The following is a 21,504-nucleotide window of genomic DNA, read 5'->3' as shown; positions in this document are numbered from 1 at the left end:
ATTGCCAGTGTACATACTTTCCAGATAACCAACTGCATTGTCTGAAAACAAAGAGCCATAAAGGCCCTCCTTAGCTGTTCAAAATTTCCAAATATTCTTGATTTATGGATGGTCTTTAGATAAGGGAGCCAAGGAGCCATTTGTTACATTAACATCTGCCTTATCTGGTATTTTACAAATATCTTCTTCTCTAAGCTTAATCAAAATTTTCATACATGTAAACCTCCCACCCCCCCCCTGAATTATTCCACACCACTCTCTCCTGTCATCCTACATTAGAAAGCCTTGGCATTTTTAGAGTTTGATTTCTGAGCGGAAATTGGAGTGAGTAGCGTATTAATCATGCGTATATGGTGCTGCAGTCAGGCTGTGACTTTCCCTTGTCCCTAGAACCATTATAAAAAACCAGTGCCAAAGCCCAGTTAGGGTTAGGATTTCTTAATTTTAAATCTGGAATACTTCCTCTTAAGACAGGTTGAGAGGTTGGGATATCTCACAAGAGGCTTCTCTCTAACCTTCTAAGGTGTGGGAGGGAATAGCAGGGGTGGATTGAGTATTGGCATTACCCTTCTTCTACATTCATGCTCTATATTCTGAGATGTGGAGCCGAGACTGAAACAGCCCAGCTCTTCTGAATCAGAAAAAATGCCAAATACCCTGTTTGGGCTATGAGATACAAATGGGGGGACTTCAGGGGTAAAACCTTTCAAAGATTTTTCCTAAGCTGCCAAATTCTCCCTAACATAACTTTGAAATTCAAAAAGCTTTGCTTGGTTTCTGACATATCATTAAACACTATTTCCAGTAACTTCCCTGTAGTCAAATAATGATCACAGTATTGTTAACCCCACCCTAGCGTCTGTGTGATATTGTCCAATTTTATATTGTCTGCTCTTTGACAAGCTAATAGTTGCGTAACTACATAATTTTATTAGCTATCCTGTGAAATGTGTGGTAAATCATCTACCTTTCTGTTTTTTTATTGTTTGTTTTCTTTAATAAAACAAAATGATCACAGCAGGATACTGAAAGCCTGAAGGAGGGGCAATGTTATTTCCCTGAACAGCATTGGGGGTGCAGATGTTTGCAGAGGAAACATAAAGGAGAGGTTTGGCTGGGTATTAGATTTATCATGAGAGAGCTGGGCAGCCCTTGCCTCCCAGGAAGCAATCCAGATCTTTGTCCATTAGTGGGAGCTGCACAGTCAACCAGAGAGCTCAAACTGGGGGCAGGGCAGGTGCCTTTTAGTACTACGAGTGAATGAAAAAATCCATCAGATCAACCCTCCCCCAAAAATAATGGCGTGGGAGCTGGTGCACAAGATTCTGTGAACATTTTAATAGGAGATACTGACTGAACTCTATAATCCCACATACCCTTGGCAATGGGAATCCTGTAAAGTCTATAATATTGGTCTGGCTAGCAGTGGCAATGGAAGTACAAGTAGCTAACTCCTGAGCAGTATCCAATTGGGCTGCTTGGTCAGACCTTCTGGTGTGATGTTGCATAACAACCATCCTTGCTGCAATTGGTTTCACTCGGTCCTTCCTCATCCTTCCCTCAGTTCCACACTGTTGCTAGCTCTCTGTCTGCTTCCTGGGTCTATTTCTTCTGCAACTTCTTTCATACTCCCCTGCCCTTTAAGGATGAATATGACCTTTGTTTATGAAGGGTCTGATCTAGTGCTTATTAAAGTCAATGGAAAGACTTACACTGACTTCAGTAAGACCCAATGAGCCAGACTTTGATACCCTCACCCATCCTGGATAGAACTTTACTCTACAAAGTTGTCCACCACTTGTGGCATCGGATACTGTTCAAGTGTGAGTAAGGGGATTGGTATCTGGCCCCAAGCATTGGACCAGTACATTGCTGCAAATTTACCTTTCAGCAAGTCTGCCCATAAACTTCAAATTGAACTTTGTTGTTGCCTTAATTGGAATTGAATACCTGCCAGGCACCGGATATTGAAAGGCTAATAGTACATGCTGTGTTAGGACATGACAATCTTTCTTACAAAACTCCAGAATGTCAAACAATCTCTTCAATAAAAGATATATCTATATTATGCTTAACAATCCCTCTCATTTCAAAATGACTTACAAACTATAGTCAAGGATGACTCTGTTAGTGAAATGTAGCATTTCTGGGGGTGACGTATGGCAACTGTCAAGTAGAACACAACAGTGCTACACAACTGAACATGAAGAGTACTTTTTTAGAACTGAAAATGTAGAGGGAATTTATTTAGGCTGTCCATAATTCCTAGAGTTGGAATATGGCCAGAATGCTGACACCAAGACCCCTACTCTTAAAAAGAATGTCATGGGATCTTTAAGGACCACATGTGATCCGGACCTTGTTTTAAGTCTCATCTGAAATATGCAAAGTACTTAGATTCTTTAAGGTGCTTTATCTTTAAACACATGAGATACAATGGGATTCTTCATGTGCTTAACTGCTTTGCTAGAGGAGGGCCTAGCAGCACAGTTCATCCCAGTGCTACTTTTAATGCTTAAACAATAACACATTTAAATACTTTAAGCACAGAGGGAGTGTCTGCTGAGCTGCATGTGTGTGGAGATGTGGGACGGGGTGCTAGTGAGAGGGCCTGAATGATACGCATCATCCTGCTTACCAAAACCTCTGCCTCTATGGCCCTGAGCAACTTCGTTCTATCTTCATAGCTTCCCTGCAATGCTGTACTCTTTCCCTCCCCTTCCACTAGAAGAGTTAAGGTTGCTCTGTTATGTTGCATAGAGAGAAACGTCTAGTCTGTGAGTGTACAACCCCAGCTTGGTTTAAGAATTCTATATTTAACTTTAGTTGGTGACTTCCTTTTGTCCAAAAACAATTTCTTTTTGGGTGAGGAAATATGAAATGATTTGGGTGTAGAAAATTGTTTTTAAAACACATTTTATTCTCTTATTAGTAATTCTTCCAAGTCAACACCATTGGTACGAGCTCCTTGGTGTCAGTAGTATAGGGACTACTGTGCCAAAAAATCCTTGTGTTTTTGAGGGTATATATGGAGCTCTTACTCCTTGGGGCAGCTATTTCTCTGGGGAAGTAAGAAAATATGAAATCCTAGGTATGTAAAGGATTCATTAACAAGCATTAACAGACAATGCAATATCTGGTATTTTTTCCATCCCCCAATATAATTTGAGTTCTGTAAGATGTTTCCCCACGTTGTCCTCTGAAAAGCTCTTTCTGGGTGTAGACATTTGTATGCCGCTACAGGATTAGAAAGGGAAATTCCAAGCACTGATTCCTTGGTCAGACTCATGTCATGTGAGATAGCTCTGTGAAATATGTTGAACAGTTTGGAGACTCTAGAACTTTCAAGGTAATTATCATCACTAAAACCCAGTGAACACATATCTAGCTTTTTTCTTTATATGATTTTGTAATTTGCATAATAGCACATACAGGTCATACCTGAACAATTAGGGCCCAATTCTGTGAGGGTCAGCTCAGTTCTTCTATAGGAGATGAGCATGCTTAACACCTCTCAGGAGTCACTTGGAACTCTGCAGGGTCTGACTTTAACTATGCTTCTCAAGTATCTTAATGTACTGCTTAATAACTATCTACAGAAGTCATCCACCAATACAGTGCCTGCCATGTCCTTTTAGGTAGCTGTACTATTGTCTTAGCCATTATATACATGTGCCTTTGTGATAGCCTCATGCATCTATTGCAGTTTAAAAATACGTTGCAAGAAAGGCACAATATAGTTCAGATAATTTCCCTCTGAAATATTAGAATTATTGCTCAGATACATGGTTTTAGTAGTCGAGAATTGTAACAAGCCAAATAGTGTAAAATAGAAATGGCACATGCACTTAAATTGGAAAGGATGGAAGTGCTCTTCAGAGGTGCCAGAACCTTGTGGGTTTTGTCTTGTTTTTAAATGTATGAACTAAATTATATTGGCTACAAATGGGAGTGACCTTCCCTTCCCCACTTGTTTTCCTTCTCTCCTATTTTCAGAGGGTCCTGGGCCTCTGCCGTGGACGGGTGGTTCTGCAACCAAACCTGGAAAACCCAAAGGAAAGAAAAAGTTTTCTTCGGTTCGGCAGAAGTTTGATGTAAGTTTATATTCTGCAAAGGGTCTTAGCTCTGCTAAACACTCTAGAAATGAAGAGCTAGCAACTTGTGAGCAGTAAATGGTCCCTTTGTTAGCCGGCATGGCTAAGATGCTTTACCTCATTCCAGCAGAAGTGTTTGTATTAAAGCAGTGGTTCCCAAACTTTAACAACCTGTGAACCCCTTTCACTAAAATGTCAAGTCTCACAAACCCTCTCCTAAAAATGAATATTTCCAGGGATTTTCTCCTTTACCTGAGTATAAATGATAAAAGCAGTGACCTTGGAAATATAAAATTTGTTTTTATGACATGCTTATTACACACTATTTATTATTAATTATTATTTATCATTACAGTATTTTTATTAGAATCAAACGAAAGGCAGAGACAAAATTTCTCGATACTTTAAATGACTGCTTATTGGAGCAGCTGGTACAGGAATCCACAAGGGGAGAGGCAACTCTCGATTTAGTCCTGAGTGGAGCACAGGATCTGGTCCAAGAGGTAACTATAACAGGACTGCTTGGAAATAGTGACCATAATATAATAACATTTAACATTTCTGTGGTGGGAAGAGCACCTCAACAGCCCAATACTGTGTTATTTAATTTCAGAAAGGGGAACTATGCAAAAATGAGGAGGTTAGTTAAAGAGAAATTAAAAGGTACAGTGACTAGAGTGAAATCCTTGCAAGCTGCATGGTCACTTTTCAAAGACACCATAATAGAGGCTCAACTTAAATGTCTATCCCAAATTAAAAAACACAGTAAAAGAACTAAAAAAGAGCCACCGTGGCTTAACAACCATGTAAAAGAAGCAGTGAAAGATAAAAAGGCATCTTTTAAAAAGTGGAAGTCAAATCCTAGTGAGGTAAATAGAAAGGAGTATAAACACTGCCAAATTAAGTGTAAAAATGCAATAAGAAAAGCCAAAAACGAGTTTGAAGAACAGCTAGCCAAAATACTCAAAGGGTAATAACAAAATGTTTTTAAGTACATCAGAAGCAGGAAGCCTGCTAAACAACCAGTGGGACCCCTGGACGATCGAGATACAAAAGGAGCACTTAAAGACGATAAAGTCATTGCGGAGAAACTAAATGAATTCTTTGCTTCAGTCTTCACGGCTGAGGATGTTAGGGAGATTCCCAAACCTGAGCCGGCTTTTGGAGGTGACCAATCTGAGGAATAGTCACAGATTTAAGTGTCACTAGAGGAGGTTTTGGAATTAATTGAGAAACTTAACTGTAACAAGTCACTGGGACCAGATGGCATTCACCCAAGAGTTCTGAAAGAACTCAAATGTGAAATTGCGGAACTATTAACTACGGTTTGTAACCTGTCATTTAAATCGGCTTCTGTACCCAATGACTGGAAGATAGCTAATGTAATGCCAATATTTAAAAAAGGCTCCAGAGGTGATCCTGACAATTACAGACCGGTAAGTCTAACGTCAGTACCTGGCAAATTAGTTGAAATAATAGTAAAGAATAAAATTGTCAGACACATAAAAGACCATAAATTGTTGGGCAAAAGTCAACATGGTTTCTGTAAAGGGAAATCATGTCTTACTAATCTATTAGAGTTCTTTGAAGGGGTCAACAAACATGTGTCTGTACTGTGTACTTCTCATCTCAAAAAAGATATACTGGCATTAGAAAAGGTTCAGAAAAGGGCAACTAAAATGATTAGGGGTTTGGAACGGATCCCATATGAGGAGAGATTAAAGAGGCTAGGACTTTTCAGCTTGGAAAAGAGGAGACTAAGGCGGGATATGATTGAGGTATATAAAATCATGAGTGTTGTGGAGAAAGGGAATAAGGAAAAGTTATGTAGTTGTTCCCATAATATAGTTAAGACCAAAGCAGACTGTGAAGAACTTCAAAAAGATCTCACAAAACTAAGTGATTGGGCAACAAAATGGCAAATGAAATTTAATGTGGATAAATGTAAGGTAATGCACATTAGAAAAAATAACCCCAACTATACATACAATATGATGGGGGCTAATTTAGCTACAACAAATCAGCAAAAAGAGTCACCGTGAATAGTTCTCTGAAGATGTCCACGCAGTGTGCAGAGGCGGTCAAAAAAGCAAACAGGATGTTAGGAATCATTAAAAAGGGGATAGAGAATAAGACGGAGAATATATTATTGCCCTTATATAAATCAATGGTACGCCCACAGCTTGAATACTGCGTACAGATGTGGTCTCCTCATCTCAAAAAAGATATACTGGCATTAGAAAAGGTTCAAAAAAGGGCAACTAAAATGATTAGGGGGTTGGAACGGGTCCCATATGAGGAGAGATTAAAGAGGCTAGGACTCTTCAGCTTGGAAAAGAGGAGACTAAGGGGGGGTATGATAGAGGTATATAAAATTGAGTGATGTGGAGAAAGTGGATAAGGAAAAGTTATTTACTTATTCCCATAATACAAGAACTAGGGGTCACCAAATGAAATTAATAGGCAGCAGGTTTAAAACCAATAAAAGGAAGTTCTTTTTCACGCAGCGCACAGTCAACTTGTGGAACTCCTTACCTGAGGAGGTTGTGAAGGCTAGGTCTATAACAGCGTTTAAAAGACAACTGGATAAATTCATGGAGGCTAAGTCCATTAATGGCTATTAGCCACGATGGGTAAGGAATGGTGTCCCTAGACTCTGTTTGTCAGAGGGTGGAGATGGATGGCAGGAGAGAGATCGCTTGATCATTACCTGTTAGGTTCACTCCTTCTGGGGCACCTGGCATTGGCCACTGTCGGTAGACAGGATACTGTGCTGGATGGACCTTTGGTCTGACCCAGTATTGCCATTCTTATGTTCTTATGTATTACATTATGAAAACGGCAACACTCTTCCACGATCTCACTTTTGTAGCTTGTATCACTTTGAATAAGCATGTTATAAGACAAGGCTCCTATGTTTCATCAAGGAGTATCAGATGTGAAACAGCATGAAGGTATTTAAGAAGCCAATTCAAAGAGTTCCTCCTACACAAGCATTCGGGGCTTGAGCAGTCCAGACAAACAATGCACGTTACAACAAAGCTTAAACTTGTTCTTCATAATAATTTTAAAAACAATACTAGCTGCCTATTTAATTTTAAGAACAGCAAAAAATATCCACCTCCCTTTCCATTTCTTATAAGGAGTCTTGAAGTTTCAATCTCCTCAGTGTAATAGATATGCTTGCTTTGATCTGCTTAGCTCTTGGAAGTCCAGGGGCTCTGGGCTGCTGGCCCCGTGCTGCCCAGGATCCCTAGGGACAGCTCTGTCCGGCATTAGGGATTTTTTTCCTGGGAACCCCCTGTAACATTTCGTGAACCCAAACCCCAGTTTGGGAACCACTGATTATTAAAGCAATAAGTATTCAAGTGTAATTACCAGACAAGTCTCTTTTAGTCCAGATATTTATAATTTCATGCTGCCCCGATCTCTTGTTGACTTCAAAAAGCTAAGTGCTTCATGAAGCAAAAGGTCATTGTTCCATATATTATAGTTACCATTGTGCTTCTCAAATTGACTTGCTGCGTGAGCCTGGTTGGGCCAACTCCATATTGCTTTGGGCCGTCTGGATGGGTGCAACACTTTCTTTTAAACAGACCACACTTAAAGGGCTCCAAGTTCTTAAGGGAAAATACTTCGGAGTGCCTCTTCTCTGCCTAGCCTTTTCCCTGTGGGGTGCGGGGAGAAACGCATAGGACCAGGTTCTTATTTACATTAATCCCCTTTTACATTACTCTGGCATTCTAAAGGGTCTGTAAAGTGGGCCCACTTGGAGGCTGCTTTGCACTGCCAGAGTGGTATAAAAGGCATTAGTGTGAATGAGAATTGGGCCCATAAACGCCGGAGACTAAATTTGACACTGGTATAATCAGGCACTGTAATACTCTTTACAAACAGCGGTTTTAAAGAATTGTGAACCCTGTGGAAGTAGAATTGTATTTAGAAATTGCCACAATGATTCAGACAATATTTCTTACTATTCATCCTGTTTTGGCTGAGACTGTAACAGCAATGCATATTCGGATAATCTGTAGTATCTTCATTTATAGAAATTCTCAGTAATCTCTTCGCACTAAGCAATTATGAGAATCTGATTAACTGAGTAATACATATGTTTGGTGATGCACGTAAAACTTGGTTTGTTTAAAAAATGTGAATGTGTATATATACTGTAGATGTGGACTTTTTTTCAGGAATGTATGATAGTGTAGTACTATATTAAGGTTTTATCAGGATGAATTTTGGTAGTGAAGTTAATAATCCCATTAGAGTTAAGATGTTCAGCTGACACCAAAATACTGCTGAGAGAGTTGATTTCTGTTAATGCTCCACTCGCTCTCTCAAAAGGACCACCTCTCTGCTGCAAGGAGGGAAGGGGAACGGAAGTCTCTTCTACTCTATCCCTTCCCCACCTTTCTTTTTTCTTTTTTTCCCCTGCCCCATGAATAACTTCTGTGCCTGACCCTGCTATTAGTATTCCTCACCAGCATGACATTGACACAATTTCATTGCTACCCAGAAAGGTCCCAGTAACAGCTGTGAAATTACCAGATTTCATGTTAATTCCACTTTGCTTCTGCTTTCCAAAGGCATATGTTCTCTGTTTGCAGAATCAGTTACATTTTGAAGGTTATATCTTTGCAACCAAATGAAAGCTGAAGTCCTCAAAATTAGCAGAACAACTTCCCACTCATTAGTGGTAATATTTTTTCCATCAGATTTAAATAAATGTTGGTTAGATATATGGTTATTCTTTGTAGTTTTGTATAAAGCTTTTATAACCCCCTCTATCCGAGGATGTCTTTACAAACATCAACTAATTAAGCATTTGATATTTTGGGATCACATCTGATATTTTGGGATGACTGAAAAACAGCTGCTTCTGAGGGGGAACACCCAGCTGTTTAGCAGCACGCAGCAATGTTAAGTTGAAAAGGTAAGGTAAATTGAAGTGTAGTTGTAGCCGTGTCGGTTCCACGATATTAGAGAGACAAGGTGGGTAAGGACATATCTTTTATTGGACCAACTTCTGTTGATGAGAGAGACAAACTTTTGAGTTCTGTATGGCTTGAAAGTTTCTCTCTCACCAACAGAAGTGGGTCCCATAAAAGATATTACCTCACTCACCTTGTCTCAGATAAATTTAAGACAGGCAGAATATAATAACCGAAGTTGGAACCCAACTAGACTGCTATGCTTAAAATCCCTATTTTCTTATGAAAAGTGCCTTGTTTAATAACCATATAAATTCAGGACCTCAATTCCACATCTCCCCTGAAAGCTGTATTCAGTGCTGGAATTAGTAGTTTTTAAATGAAAAGTGTGTTTGTCTGACAGCACCGATTCCAGCCTCAGAATCCATTGTCTGGCGCCCAGCAGTTTGTGGCAAAGGATCCTCAAGAAGATGATGATTTGAAGCTGTGTTCCCATACAATGATGCTTCCCACGCGGGGCCAGCTAGAAGGAAGGATGATAGTCACTGCATATGAGCACGGGCTGGACAATGTCACCGAAGAGGCAGTGACGGCTATTGTCTATGCTGTGCAGGTTAGAAAAGACAAACCAATGATGTGGTTTTGATTATGCTACTAAAAAAAGGCTTGGTATATGGTGGGGCACTACAGTGTGTGAGAGGAAAATAGCTTCACTATATTTACAGGTGACTTATGAGAATCCACGCCATGTGTTTCAAAGGGGCCTCCCAAACTGGCGCTGAAAGTTATTCTTGCAGCTCTTCAGATCAGAGTCTTGGCACACACAAAGGATCTTGGATTCGTGCATCCAAAAATACAATTTGCAGAAGCTCAGAGTGAAAAATTGTAGGCATAATTTTAGAAGCTGAGTTTGAAAAGTTGGACCTTCAGCTTTTAAACTAAAAGATTTCTTTAACTATGATGGATTTTTAAAATGTATATTCCATTGCTAGCAGCGGTTTATACTCCAATTTTATATCCAGAGGCAATAGAATTAGTTTTGAACAGTCCCTTTTTAGGCACATCAAGCTGTTGTAAAACTTGTCTGCTATTGAAGCTCAAGCAAGGTAGATAAATCATATAGTGCCCAAACCTAAAGTGCTGATTACATACAATTCTCATTGTCTTCCCATTGGGAGTTATGGCGATTAGCATCTCTCAAGACCAGGTCCAAGCACTGCAAGCAGCTACTTAGGACTTGTGCTTCTGGGGGCTTACACAGCAGACTCGGGACTCCAGAGGCCAGTCTGATCTCCCGATTCATCAATAGGACCAGATGCGGGAGCAACTTTCTGCTTGTTCTTTCAACCCCTTCACACCCTCTCCAGCAGTTTCACCTCAGAAGTAAGGCCAGCCCTTTAATAAAAATATAGTGTGGCTTTCAGAATAGCTTTAAGTGCAGTATTCCCATGCACTGTCTGATGCTGATTATGAAACCCTTTCTTGTCCTCTACCACAGTCTGCTAGTTAATGGTGGGAATTTCCTGACATTTAAAAGACATTTTTAAGGTTGGTACCAGGAGAGCTCAAATTAGAGCTGTAAGTTTCAGTTCACAGGCAAGTGCACACAGTGCTCTGTTTACTGTGCTTGTTCTGCTTTGTGTACAAATAGGGTAATGAAATTTACCCCAATCCTGCTGTCTGAAGGCAAGCTCCCCTGAAGTTTGGTACCCTACTGATTTGCAGAAATAAATCAGGAAGAGAAACACGTGAACATGTGATAGCAAGTAAATCAGCATGCTGGCTTTGTTTTGATTGGGTTGCCCTCCTGAGGAACTAGGATTTTTATTTGGGTTGGAAATCTGTTTTTTTTTTTCCCCAGGGCTATCTTGATTGATTGATTTTTCAGATTCAGTACAAAACTATAAAATACATCCTTTTCCAGATATGTGATGCAGGGGGATGCTATTTGTATCATCCTCTACTGAATGCACTTCCTTTAAAATAACATTGCCAGATTGTGCCTCTAATAATGGAAGCTATCCATATAACAGAATCCACCTGTTAATAGACTAAAATGAATAGGTATGAAACTGTCTCTATATATGACCAATGGCTTTTGTGATATACTGATTGCAGCAGTATCTAGGTGGAAGGGATAAACAGGCCTATGTGACACTATTGTAAAGTTTTGAGAGCATGCTCCACAAATGGTAAAGGTAAGGTTTGTCATTACAGAATCACCTTAAGGATATCCTGGCATCTGTAGTATCCAGGAGGAAAGCCTATCGCCTGAGAGATGGTCATTTCAAATACGCCTTCGGAAGCAATGTTAACCCACAGCCTTACCTGAAGAACAGTGTTGTTGCCTATAATAATCTAATTGAATGGTAAGCGAGCTCTCATGGAGCTACCTTGTTCTAAACATAGTCATTGAGTAGTTGGTGTAGGAGACTGAGCACATTGATCCATTTTTTAAAATCCCTGGAGAAAACTTGGTGGTAATATTTAATAGTCAGAAACTGCAGATGTGCCAGAGGACTATCCCTACTGGGCAGAGGGGAAGGACTTGGGGTTTAGCATAAAGTGCCCTGGCAAGAAGTCTGTGCCCCTTACCACTGTAATCACCTGCTAGGAAGATACTGGAATTCCTGCTTGGGTGTTCTCTCTAGATCCAGTCTGAGGACTCAATTTTTCATATAAGCCTCTGGTTAGTAGGCGAGTGTTTGATTTGAAGCACACAGACTCTTACTCCCCGCTTTCCAACTATCTCTGGCTGCTGGAAGGGAGAAGCAGCTTTCACCTGGGAATAGCGAAGGGGTTGGGCCACTATTTTTCCCTTCCCCGCTCTCCTGGCTCTACCACTTCCCCAGCCTCTCTTTGGGTCCTACTCCCATGTGGATAACTCCAGTGTCTACCTTTGTTGCTTTCCCAGACAGCCACAGTATGGAATTGACAAAGATACTGGCTCATGGCTACTGTGCAGAACTCTTTCGGTCAGCAGTAAAATTATCAGCAATGATGTTGATTTCAGTCTCCTGCTGCAGCCTCTTGGGAAGGTTATGAGCAGCAGTAATCTTGCATCTGTCTGCAGACTCAGGAAGACTGTACAATTCATATCTGGAAGGTTATCTTCTCAGCATAAGGAGTGGGTTTTTTTTTGCATGAAAGAGTAAATTCTGCAGAAGATTATGCTTCTCCACTATCCCCTCTCCACAGAGAAAATTGCCTGCTCCCTACTGGCAAATGGATTTTTCAAGCTCTGGTAATGCTATGCACATCTGAAGTACCTTTCATCCAGGGATCTCAAAGCCCTTTCTGTACGTTAACTGCCAAGGGAAGGGAGGAAAGCCCATTACTGGAGACATTTAAATTGGATTGGCTAATATATTGAATTGTATTTTTGGACTAATTATACACTGGTCCCAGGGTACAGGCTTGATGATCTATAACTAAGGCTATGTTTTAGTCACAGATATTTTTAGTAAAAGTCATGGACAGGTCATGGGCAGTAAACAAAAATTCACAGCCCGTGACCTGTCCATGAGTTGTACTATATACCCCAAACTAAAACTTGGGCCCAGGACCTCTGCTGGTGCTGGGGGCGAGGCAGGCAGCATGCAGCCCAGGACCCCTGCTAGTGCAGGGTGAGGGAGGGTTGGCGGGGCTGGCAGGCTCCCTACCCAGCTCCACGTATTCCTGCAGCTCCTAGGGTGAGGGAAGGCCAGTGGGCTCCCTGCACTGCCCCGAGCTCCGACTCCACAGCTCCCATTGGCTGGGAACCGCAGCCAATGGCAGTTGCGGGTGCGGCGCCTGTGAGTGTGGGTCGTGCACAGAGCCCCCAGCCCCTCCAGCTAGGAGTTGCAGGGACATGCCAGTGTTGGAATGTGTTTATATATTCAGTGTGTTTTAGCAATGTTCGCAGTACCTGTGCCAAGTTCATGTACCGGACACTGAACTTACAGGCATTTACTTCAGTACATCGCCTGACTTTGGTTCACAACGTCTGGCTCAGGCCTCAGGTCTTGCACCAGGCCTAATGCTCTAGGCTCTCTCTACTACAGTAAATAGAGCATGCAGCTTGTGATGAGAGAGAGATTGGAATTGCCAGAGGTGCAAGCCATGGATGGTAACCCACAGAATCCTCAATCAGTTTGTGCTACCCTCCTGGAGTGGGGGCAGTCCAGTAGTTTAGAAAGCAGAAACTTGGAATTCTGATTAATTGGTTAGTTATTCCTTCCTTAGGAAGCATTAGTAAGAAACCAGAGCTGGCCCTTGGGGTGGACTCAGCATCCAGTGTTTTGTTTGTATTCCATTCCAATCTTATATCTCCCTCATCACTGTGCTATCTGAGCACCTTCCAGGAGTGCACAAAGTAACATGACTAGCATCTGTCACATATGGGACTCCCTTTTTTTCTCCTCCAAGGGAAAATTATGTTAAGGTCTTTTAAATAATTTATATTTGTTTTCTCTCTGCTGTGCTCTGTGTGCTTTTCGCTGAAGGCGAGGTCAGAAAATTGCACCCACACTTTGAGCATAAGCTGGTGAGAGTCAAGGCAATTCTTAGATTCTGTAAAAATTTGTTCCATAGTCTCAGGCTGGCCCCCAGTAAAGCTCAGTCTCTGCACAGGAAAACACAACCCTCGTGGTGGACAGCGCCAGTGTATCTTGGGAGCAGGGGCAGTTCCAGGGGTGGGTGAGCCGGGCAGTTGTCTGGGGCATTGAACTGCTGTGCCACTCTGCTTTGTTTTGCTTTGCTTCTGATCAGTCGGCTGTTTGGTTTAGTTTGGTTTGTTTTTTGGTTTGAGTTTTGCACATGTAAATTCTTTCAACTTCAGGGTAGTAGGGGGCCAAAAATAGGACTAGGACTGCTCCGGCTTGGGAGCAGAGAGGTCAGCCACGGTCCCAGAGCTTCAGGTGAACTTTTAGGTTTTACCTTCAGCACCTTGCCGATAAAGACTTTGTTTGTTCCTGCCTTGTCTCTGCCAGACACATGGGCCAGAGTGGGCTCCTTTATGTTTTCAGTCCTGAGATATTAAGGTCTTTTAAATAGCTAATCTCCAGAACACATCTTGTCTCTTGTAATCTCTGAAATCCAAACAGCGGTGCACTATACAGCGTGTTGTTTATGCTTAGAAGTAAGCATGCTGTTTCTGGCTGCTGGGGAGCAGTGGGATTTTGCCATTTGAAGAGTTGCAACTGATGCATAGTTTAACCAATACGTATTTGTTTTTAGTTTGCGCAACTCTTTACTTAGTGTAGACACAGCCTTGGGATCTGTTCTGGCTGGAGATTAGTCATGTAAGAATGCCAGCAGCCTGTCTGCAATAAAGTGACCAAGTTAAAAGTAACGTAAACCAGTTTAAGTGTGGCCACACGGCTTTGCGCCATTTTAACTCAGTCCCTTTTAAAAGCTGATTTTTAGTGAAACCAGTGCAACGTTGGTATCCAGACAAGGCCTGAGCCAGCTCTGAGTGAAGAATAAAGTTCAGGAGCTAAGCTACTGCCCTGATATTTCCCAAGGTGAGTGCTTCTTTATTGACTGGAATGTCTTTAATGTCCCTCTCTTTACAGTCCTCCTACCTGCGTGGCACCTTCTGCGGGTCAGAATCTAGCCTCCCACCCCGCTCCTGACGATGCTGAGCAGCAGGCGGCTCTCCTCTTAGCATGTTCCGGGAATACTTTACCAGCTACTCTCCCTCCCGTGAACATGTATGACCTTTTTGAGGCATTACAGGTAACCATTCACGTTCCATTGCAGCATGACTTGGGGATATGCTTTCCTGAGCAGAGACTGCTAGTCAGAGCTGATTGTGTCTGCTCTGTATTATGTACTTGGAGACTGACCTGATTTCACGCCCTCCCCACTGCCTGTTTAAACAAACAGGCTGTTTCCTTGTTTTCTTCTTAAATCTGTGGCTATACATGGAGCTGCACAGAGTATTAGGCAGGGACTCTGGATTGGCCCCGCCAGTTGTGTAAATGTTGCCAGGTAGATGCAAGCACATTATGCGCTAGATCATAGGTTCTCACCTTGGGATTATGCACTATGTGCTATGGGGTTACAGGTGGTCACAGCCCCCCTCTCTGCATTTGATTGATGGAGATTCTGGCAGAAATACAGCACACTGAGTTGCCATATAAATCCCTCTTTTCTCTGTGTTCCATGCAGGTATTTATTACCAGCTGGACTGCCCGAGCTGTCCGTCCCTGGGTTTGCATGGCTTGGGGCTGGTGAGACCAAGCATTCTCAGCAGGAGGACTCCTGACTCTGGAATTAGCTTCCTGAATTTGACCCTTCGAGCATGTTGCAAGCACTATCTATTTTCCTATGCTTATCCTGAGCGGCCGCCTTCAGTGCAGGTGGCCTCTTCTGGGTGTATGTAAATATTGGCAAGCTAGAAACAAAGCAACAAGCCTAAGTCCTCAGGTTGCCCCTGAGAACCCCCTCATCAGCTTATTATATAGTTATAATAAATGCACTAGATGCATCTTATTTTAGAAACGGGGGGCGTGAGCGTGATAGCATCTGGCTAGCAATGTTTTCTAACGTGTAACCCCCGCCCCTGCAGGTGCACAGAGAAGTTGTTCCAGCACACACCGTCTACGCTCTAAACATTGAGAGAATAATCATGAAACTTTGGCATCCAAACCACGAGGAGCTGCAGCAAGACAAAATCCATCGCCAGCGCTTGGCAGCAAAGGAAGGGCTGCTGCTATGCTAAAGTGAGGATGGCCGGCATTGAGGCGGGCTGTCATTTTGTGAACTCGGTAGTGGGGTCTCCTCAGCTTTGCCGTTATGAAAACAGTGTCGAATCTTGCATCATCGTGTCAGCATTTCAAGGCAGAAATGTGTAATATGTGTAACCTTTTCCTATGGAAACGTGACCCAAGGGTAGTACATCTTGTTTGCTATTGTGAAGCCGTAGAGTCAACCCAACTCTGGATTACTCTGACTGCTTGGGGCTGCACTGCTCCAACTGCATTTGAAAAGGAATGGAAGTTAGACTGTGTCCTGTGTAGGGAAAAATGTGAGTGGCAGGGGGAGAAGGAACTATTTAGTTTTAACTATTTAGTTTTGTTTAGTAGGTGTGATGGATCTGTGCTGGCAAACAGCCTACTGCCATAAAGGGCCTGACAGAGTCCATGACTATTTATCACGCTTGCCAGTGACTGTCCGGGTTGCAGCCTGAACCACTGTGCTTAAAATCCAGGTGAAGAAACATGCCTGTGGCAAAGTACCTTTCCTTTGGTGTAACTAGGACTTCCCTGTGAAGGGGAGAGGTCTGCTCCTCACTGCCAGAATGGTTGTCATGCATTCTCCCTCTCTGCGCCCCGTCAGTGTCACCAGGGAGAACCCAGATCCTGCCATTGTCCAGTGGCGGGGGAGGCTCAGACCACAGAAAGAGTTGGAAGGAGTATGGGATGTTGCACTTGTCAAAGGGGCAGATCCAAAGCCCATTGATCTCCCTGGGCTTTGGGGCAGGCCCAAAGTGCAAGTGCCCTGCTGTGGCAGGTATTCGTATTGGAAAAGGCTGTGTTCTGAGAGTGCCTGTGGTGTAATCACACTAGTATATAGCTTACCAAAGTATGTTCAGAGCATGTATGAAGTTGGAAAAGCAGTGTCTCTTAGTACCCAGGGCTTGATCCAGCTCTCCATGAGCTCAGTGCGAGTCTTTCTCCTGATTTCATTGGGAGCTGGATTGGAGTTCTGGGGAGTCAAGACACCCAAGTGAAGATGAGTATAGTGCCCACGTGGACCCTCCATTTATACCCTGGCAACCTCCACTTCTGGATCTGGACTATGAGATTGTGACACACAAATTAAAGGGCCTATGATTTCTATGCTGAGAGAGGAAAGCTGTTTAAAACACACTGAAATATAGAGCCAATCTTTCAAACTGGTGGTTAGACTGGACAGTGTTTGGGGCTGTAGCCCAGTATACCCAAATCAGTGCTGTTTTACCTATTCAGAAAACTGGACTATGGCAGCTTCCTGTAATGCAGTGCTAGGAGGGGAGACTGAGGGGATGTCTACACTGGAACTCGGTGTCATTTCTAGCTAGAGGAAACATCCCTGCACCAATGCACTAAAAACAGAAGTCACACCGCCCCAAGTATGTACCTAGCATTTCCGGTGGGATTGTACTCAGGGTGGCTAGCCACTTATACTGCGGCGGCTACACTTCTGTGTCTAGTGTGCTAACTCTGAGCTAGAGCAGGTATGTCTGCTCAAACTGGAAATGACACCTCCAGCTCCCCTGTAGACATACCTTAAAGGGCTCCCTGTACCCACTCCTTTCCCCCTCCTCAGAATATGATTGTACTGGGGCAGCTATAATTAAAAAAAAAAAAAATTGTTTCACTAGAGTACTCAAAACACAGAGCCAGTCTCCGTCTCTCCTCTGGCTGCCTTCCCTATAATTGGTGAGGGGCTCAGATCCCTCACACCCAATCCCTGACCTATTAGTTTGCCTATGCTCCAGGGAATCCCCTTAACAAACAATAGGTTCTGGTTCTGGAGGATTACTAATGTAACAAGATGGCTCCCCGTTGGTTGGTACTTCCTGTTTTTCTGAAGCTTCCCGGGGGAAGGGGGCGTGGAAGTGTACTACGTACCATGGTGTGAGGGGTAGCAAGGGTGGAGACTGCAGTTTATATCCAGTGGCTCAGGATGAGAAGGACCCTAGTGAGTTATGAAGCCAATTCCAGGAGATGGTGGTGGAGGAAGAAGCAGCATGAGGGACCTGGTAAAGGACGTGGTCACTAGTAGCAAGGACCTTGCAGTAGCAGCTCCCAGCCTCCTAAAGCTTAGCTGTTTCTGAGCATATTTGGAATCTGGGAGAGGACACAGATTCTCCCTCCCCCCCCTCTTCCCAACACCCATTTTTTCTTACTTCAGGTTTATGTAGCAGAATGAGCCTTAAACCCCTCCAGTTTGAAATCCACTAGTTTTAGAAGGCAATTCTTAAAACCAAGACTGAACTATAAAACTTACAATATATACTAGTGAGATCAGCAGGGCACCTGAAGTACTACTGGCTTTGGGGTGGGGGTGGGGGATTTCCCAGCTAGTCATAATGCTTTGATATGGAATGAAAACATTAAGTGTGTTTGCTAGAAATTTAAATAAGCAGCCTCTAAAGTGTCATACATTTTTAAATAAAATGCCTTCGTGCTGAAATGAAATATGCATTTGTGTGTGTTTGTATGAAGAGCACGCCATGTATATGCTGTGCAGAACCTTTTATTCTCCAGTGCTGTGTAATCTATTCAATGTAAAAGAAAAGGAGTTAAAGGAAACCTGCCTCACAGGGCTGTATTAAGGAAATGCCTCCATTTTCCCCATCTGTAAAATGGGGGTGATGGTACTGACCACCTTTTTGTAAGAGGATTTTAAATCTACTGATGAAAAGCGCTATAGTACAACTACGTGGTATTATTTTATTACAGTACCTGTGGCACATCCCCATAGCCCTGCCTCCATACTGGCCCTCCTTCCCCCTGTGGCCCCTCCCCTCCTTGGTTTGGTTGTGACAGGGGTCACCCACAAGGGCATTCTCTTGGAAAGTGTTGGGGTGAGTAGCTAGTGCCATTAACTGACAGTAGTCTATCATTTGGGTGGACTTGGCTGTCAGCACTGGCACATTCATTCACCATCAGCAATTGCCTGGCTACTATCCAATAAATGGAACTGGTGACCTTGAGCGGTAGTTTTTCCAAATTGGAAGTTGTGTTCTCAGTGTGACCACCTTTGGAAGAAGTAAACTATCATGTCTGGGAACTGTTAGTGGTAACTTTTATTGTGACTCATGTCAGTTGTCAAATTTGGGGTTATTTCTCTCATCAGCAACCCATAATAAAGGAATTTCCCAAATTTCAAGAATGTGGCTCAAAAAGGCACTTTGTGGAATCCAATGGTCTTTTGGCTACCTCTGAGGGAAGGCCCAAAGGTCAAATTTGTTTCTTTGCCCACCACTTCTTGTACTGAATGTCATTCAGTCACCTCTTCACACAGGTCTCTAGTATATCAGTATGCTGCTGTGTTGCTGTAATAAATGCAAAGTCCTTTTCATAGATTCATCTGCATCATGGTGTGTTTAAAGGTTAGAATGTACAAGACGCGAAGAGGGAAGTTTTAAGCATGAGGTTTAATTTATAAGCGGAGAGGGAAGCCAGAGACTTGTGGGAGGAAAGTGGGGCCTAACACTGGAGAGCAGGTACTCTTGGAAGAAGGTAGCTCCTGTGCCTTGGAGCTATTCTGAGGAAGACCATTTGCTCTGCACCATTTAGAAACAGCCACTTGCTGCCCATAGCACCATTTGGCTTCCTCCACTGCCTCCTGCCTTGTGCCCATCTCCTGATATTCTGTGCTGTCCCAATCCCCATCCCCCAAGCAGTGAGATTCCATCCCAACCCCTAGATTGCACAGCCAGCTTCTTCAGGAAGGTTGGGGGAAGAGGCTGTTTCTTTGTCCATAGTTTAGGCTGTTCTGGGGATGTGTGTTCACGCCCACACTGCCTGTCTCATTGCAGGAGCTGGGAAATGCCACATGTAACAGGTAACGCTAACTTTAAAAGAAGACTGTCAGCAATTTACTACAGAAAGGAAAATCCTAAATCAAATGGCAGCCAAAAGTGGGATTCAAACTGCTGCTTCCAGATTTCTTTGCCCTGATCAATTCTCTCACTTCTACTAGATGGCAGAGACCAGCAAAGATTCAAGGAGCCGCTTCTCTCTCCCATGGCTAACGGAGACTGGGACCAACCCACATGCCAGCAGGGCCTACGGATGCAGATGCTGCTGCTTTCTTGACAGAATACCTAAATCTAGCACTTTGCAACCCTTCCCTGAAGGCGGAGGGAGAGCTGATGCTCACAATGCCGTAACAGTCATCACATGACTATGCAGGCCTTTAGAGCACCTATTCAAGATTCCCCAGCAAAGAAAGGAATACGTGGGACTGAGATCTCATGTAAAAAAAAAATTCCCTTGGGTTTTTTTCTTTTTCAGTATGAGTCTTACTCATACCTTAACCTATCTGCAGTAATGCTCAAAGAGAGCCAAAGCCCGGGCCGAGAGGAAGCCAGTTGTCCAGCAAAGTCGAATTTTTATCAGTTTTGATTTGAACTTCTACAAGGCGCCCATGATGCGGGGGGAGGGTGAACTATGATTCAGCCATGCTGCTTAAAAGAAAATTTCTCAACAAAATGATATTGAGCTTGATTCTCCTTCCGGTTGTGAGGAGTCTTACCGCAAAGTCAAATGCACACCAGCTTTTTCACAGGGGCCACGAGCAGTGATGTTAGCCACCTTTTTAAGCAAGTATGACAGACTGAAGAGTCCTGCTAGTTCAAATCCCATGAATAACTCTGAAGAGAGCGAGGAATGCTCATACTTAGCCCCAACAGCACTTTCCACAGTGTTATCCCCCTGTTACCGGTGGTGGAGAATGGGGCACAAAAAGGTTAAGTGACTTGTCCCAGGTCACACAGTGACTCAGTGGTGAAGGCTGGATAAAGGTCCCTCCGGGTTTAGTGGCTCTCATCTCTGTGCTAACTACACTATTCACTTCCCAAAAGCTTTGCTAAGGCTGCTGCTGAATCGCCGGAATTTGAACATTAGAAAGTAATGAAACCTTCAGGAAGGCTTTCCCTTTGTATCCCTAAGAAGAATGTTAGCATTACCAGAAGCCAAACCACAAACTTATGTAATGCAGGAAACACACACTTAAAGTAATACCTCCCACACAACGCACCCAGACACCCTTACGGAGAGATGTCTTGAAGAACAGGCAAAGACAGAGTACTTCTGTGTCCCACACACTGACCCCTTGTGCAGCAGGACTCTGATTTGCACCGCTCCAAGTCCCTCCAGGCTGAATTTTTGTTGCTACTCCACAATTGAGCTTCCTGTCTGACTTGCTTTCAGTTTTGAAATTGAGTTTGCAATCAAAAAGTCTAATAACGTGGTTAATTTTCTAATGGGTCCTTGTTTGTCGTTGCTCCAGGCATATCAACTCTCACTGGGAGAGAAAAGGTGGGGGCCGTAATATCTTTTTATTGGACCAACTTTGGTGAGAGAGACACGGTTTTGAGCTCTCCAGAGCGCTTCTTCAGATGTGTGGAGCTAGAAGGCTTGTCTTTCACCAACCAAAGTTGGCCTAAGAAGATATAACCCCACCCACTTTGTGTCTCTCATATCCTGGCACCAACACTACAAACAAATCACTTGGGCGGAGGAGGAGTTAACAACAGAGGTCAAAGTAGTAGATGTCATAACCTTCTCCAGATCTCCTACTCTTTCACAATAGAGTATGCAACATTATACAAAGTATGAGCAGCCTTGCCTTGTGCCTACAGTCCTTAATCACTTTCCATAGCAGAGGTCAGAGTCTTGTGGGATCAAGGCATGGTGGTTACCACAGAGAGCAGAATTAAGGTTCTCAGGGTATAATGAAGCATTACCATAACTGCATTGTGTAAGTCTGTAATT

At 43.1% G+C, this 21,504-nt stretch overlaps 1 protein-coding gene across 8 annotated transcripts in view; it reads left to right on the top strand.

Annotated features, from left to right (window-relative positions):
- Window positions 1-18,198, top strand: part of TADA1 (transcriptional adaptor 1) — a 36,717-nt gene extending 18,519 nt beyond the window's left edge. For 5 of the 8 annotated variants that reach the window (XM_065554689.1, XM_065554685.1, XM_065554687.1 and 2 more), the window contains 6 exons: window positions 3,994-4,094; window positions 4,450-4,597; window positions 9,432-9,641; window positions 11,246-11,397; window positions 14,584-14,746; window positions 15,582-18,198. In XM_065554689.1, coding sequence (XP_065410761.1) covers window positions 3,994-4,094; window positions 4,450-4,597; window positions 9,432-9,641; window positions 11,246-11,397; window positions 14,584-14,746; window positions 15,582-15,734 — 927 coding nt within the window. In that variant the 3' untranslated portion in view covers window positions 15,735-18,198. Of the gene's footprint in view, window positions 1-3,993; window positions 4,095-4,449; window positions 4,598-9,431; window positions 9,642-10,206; window positions 10,412-11,245; window positions 11,398-14,583; window positions 14,747-15,581 lie in introns of all 8 variants that reach the window. The other 3 variants (XR_010589801.1, XM_065554683.1, XM_065554684.1) reach the window with 3 other exon arrangements.
- Window positions 18,199-21,504: the final 3,306 nt, after the last annotated feature.

This window comes from Chrysemys picta, chromosome 8 (assembly GCF_011386835.1).
Source record: "Chrysemys picta bellii isolate R12L10 chromosome 8, ASM1138683v2, whole genome shotgun sequence".
Taxonomy (NCBI): domain Eukaryota; kingdom Metazoa; phylum Chordata; order Testudines; family Emydidae; genus Chrysemys; species Chrysemys picta.
This window is presented reverse-complemented; position numbering and strand designations above follow the sequence as displayed.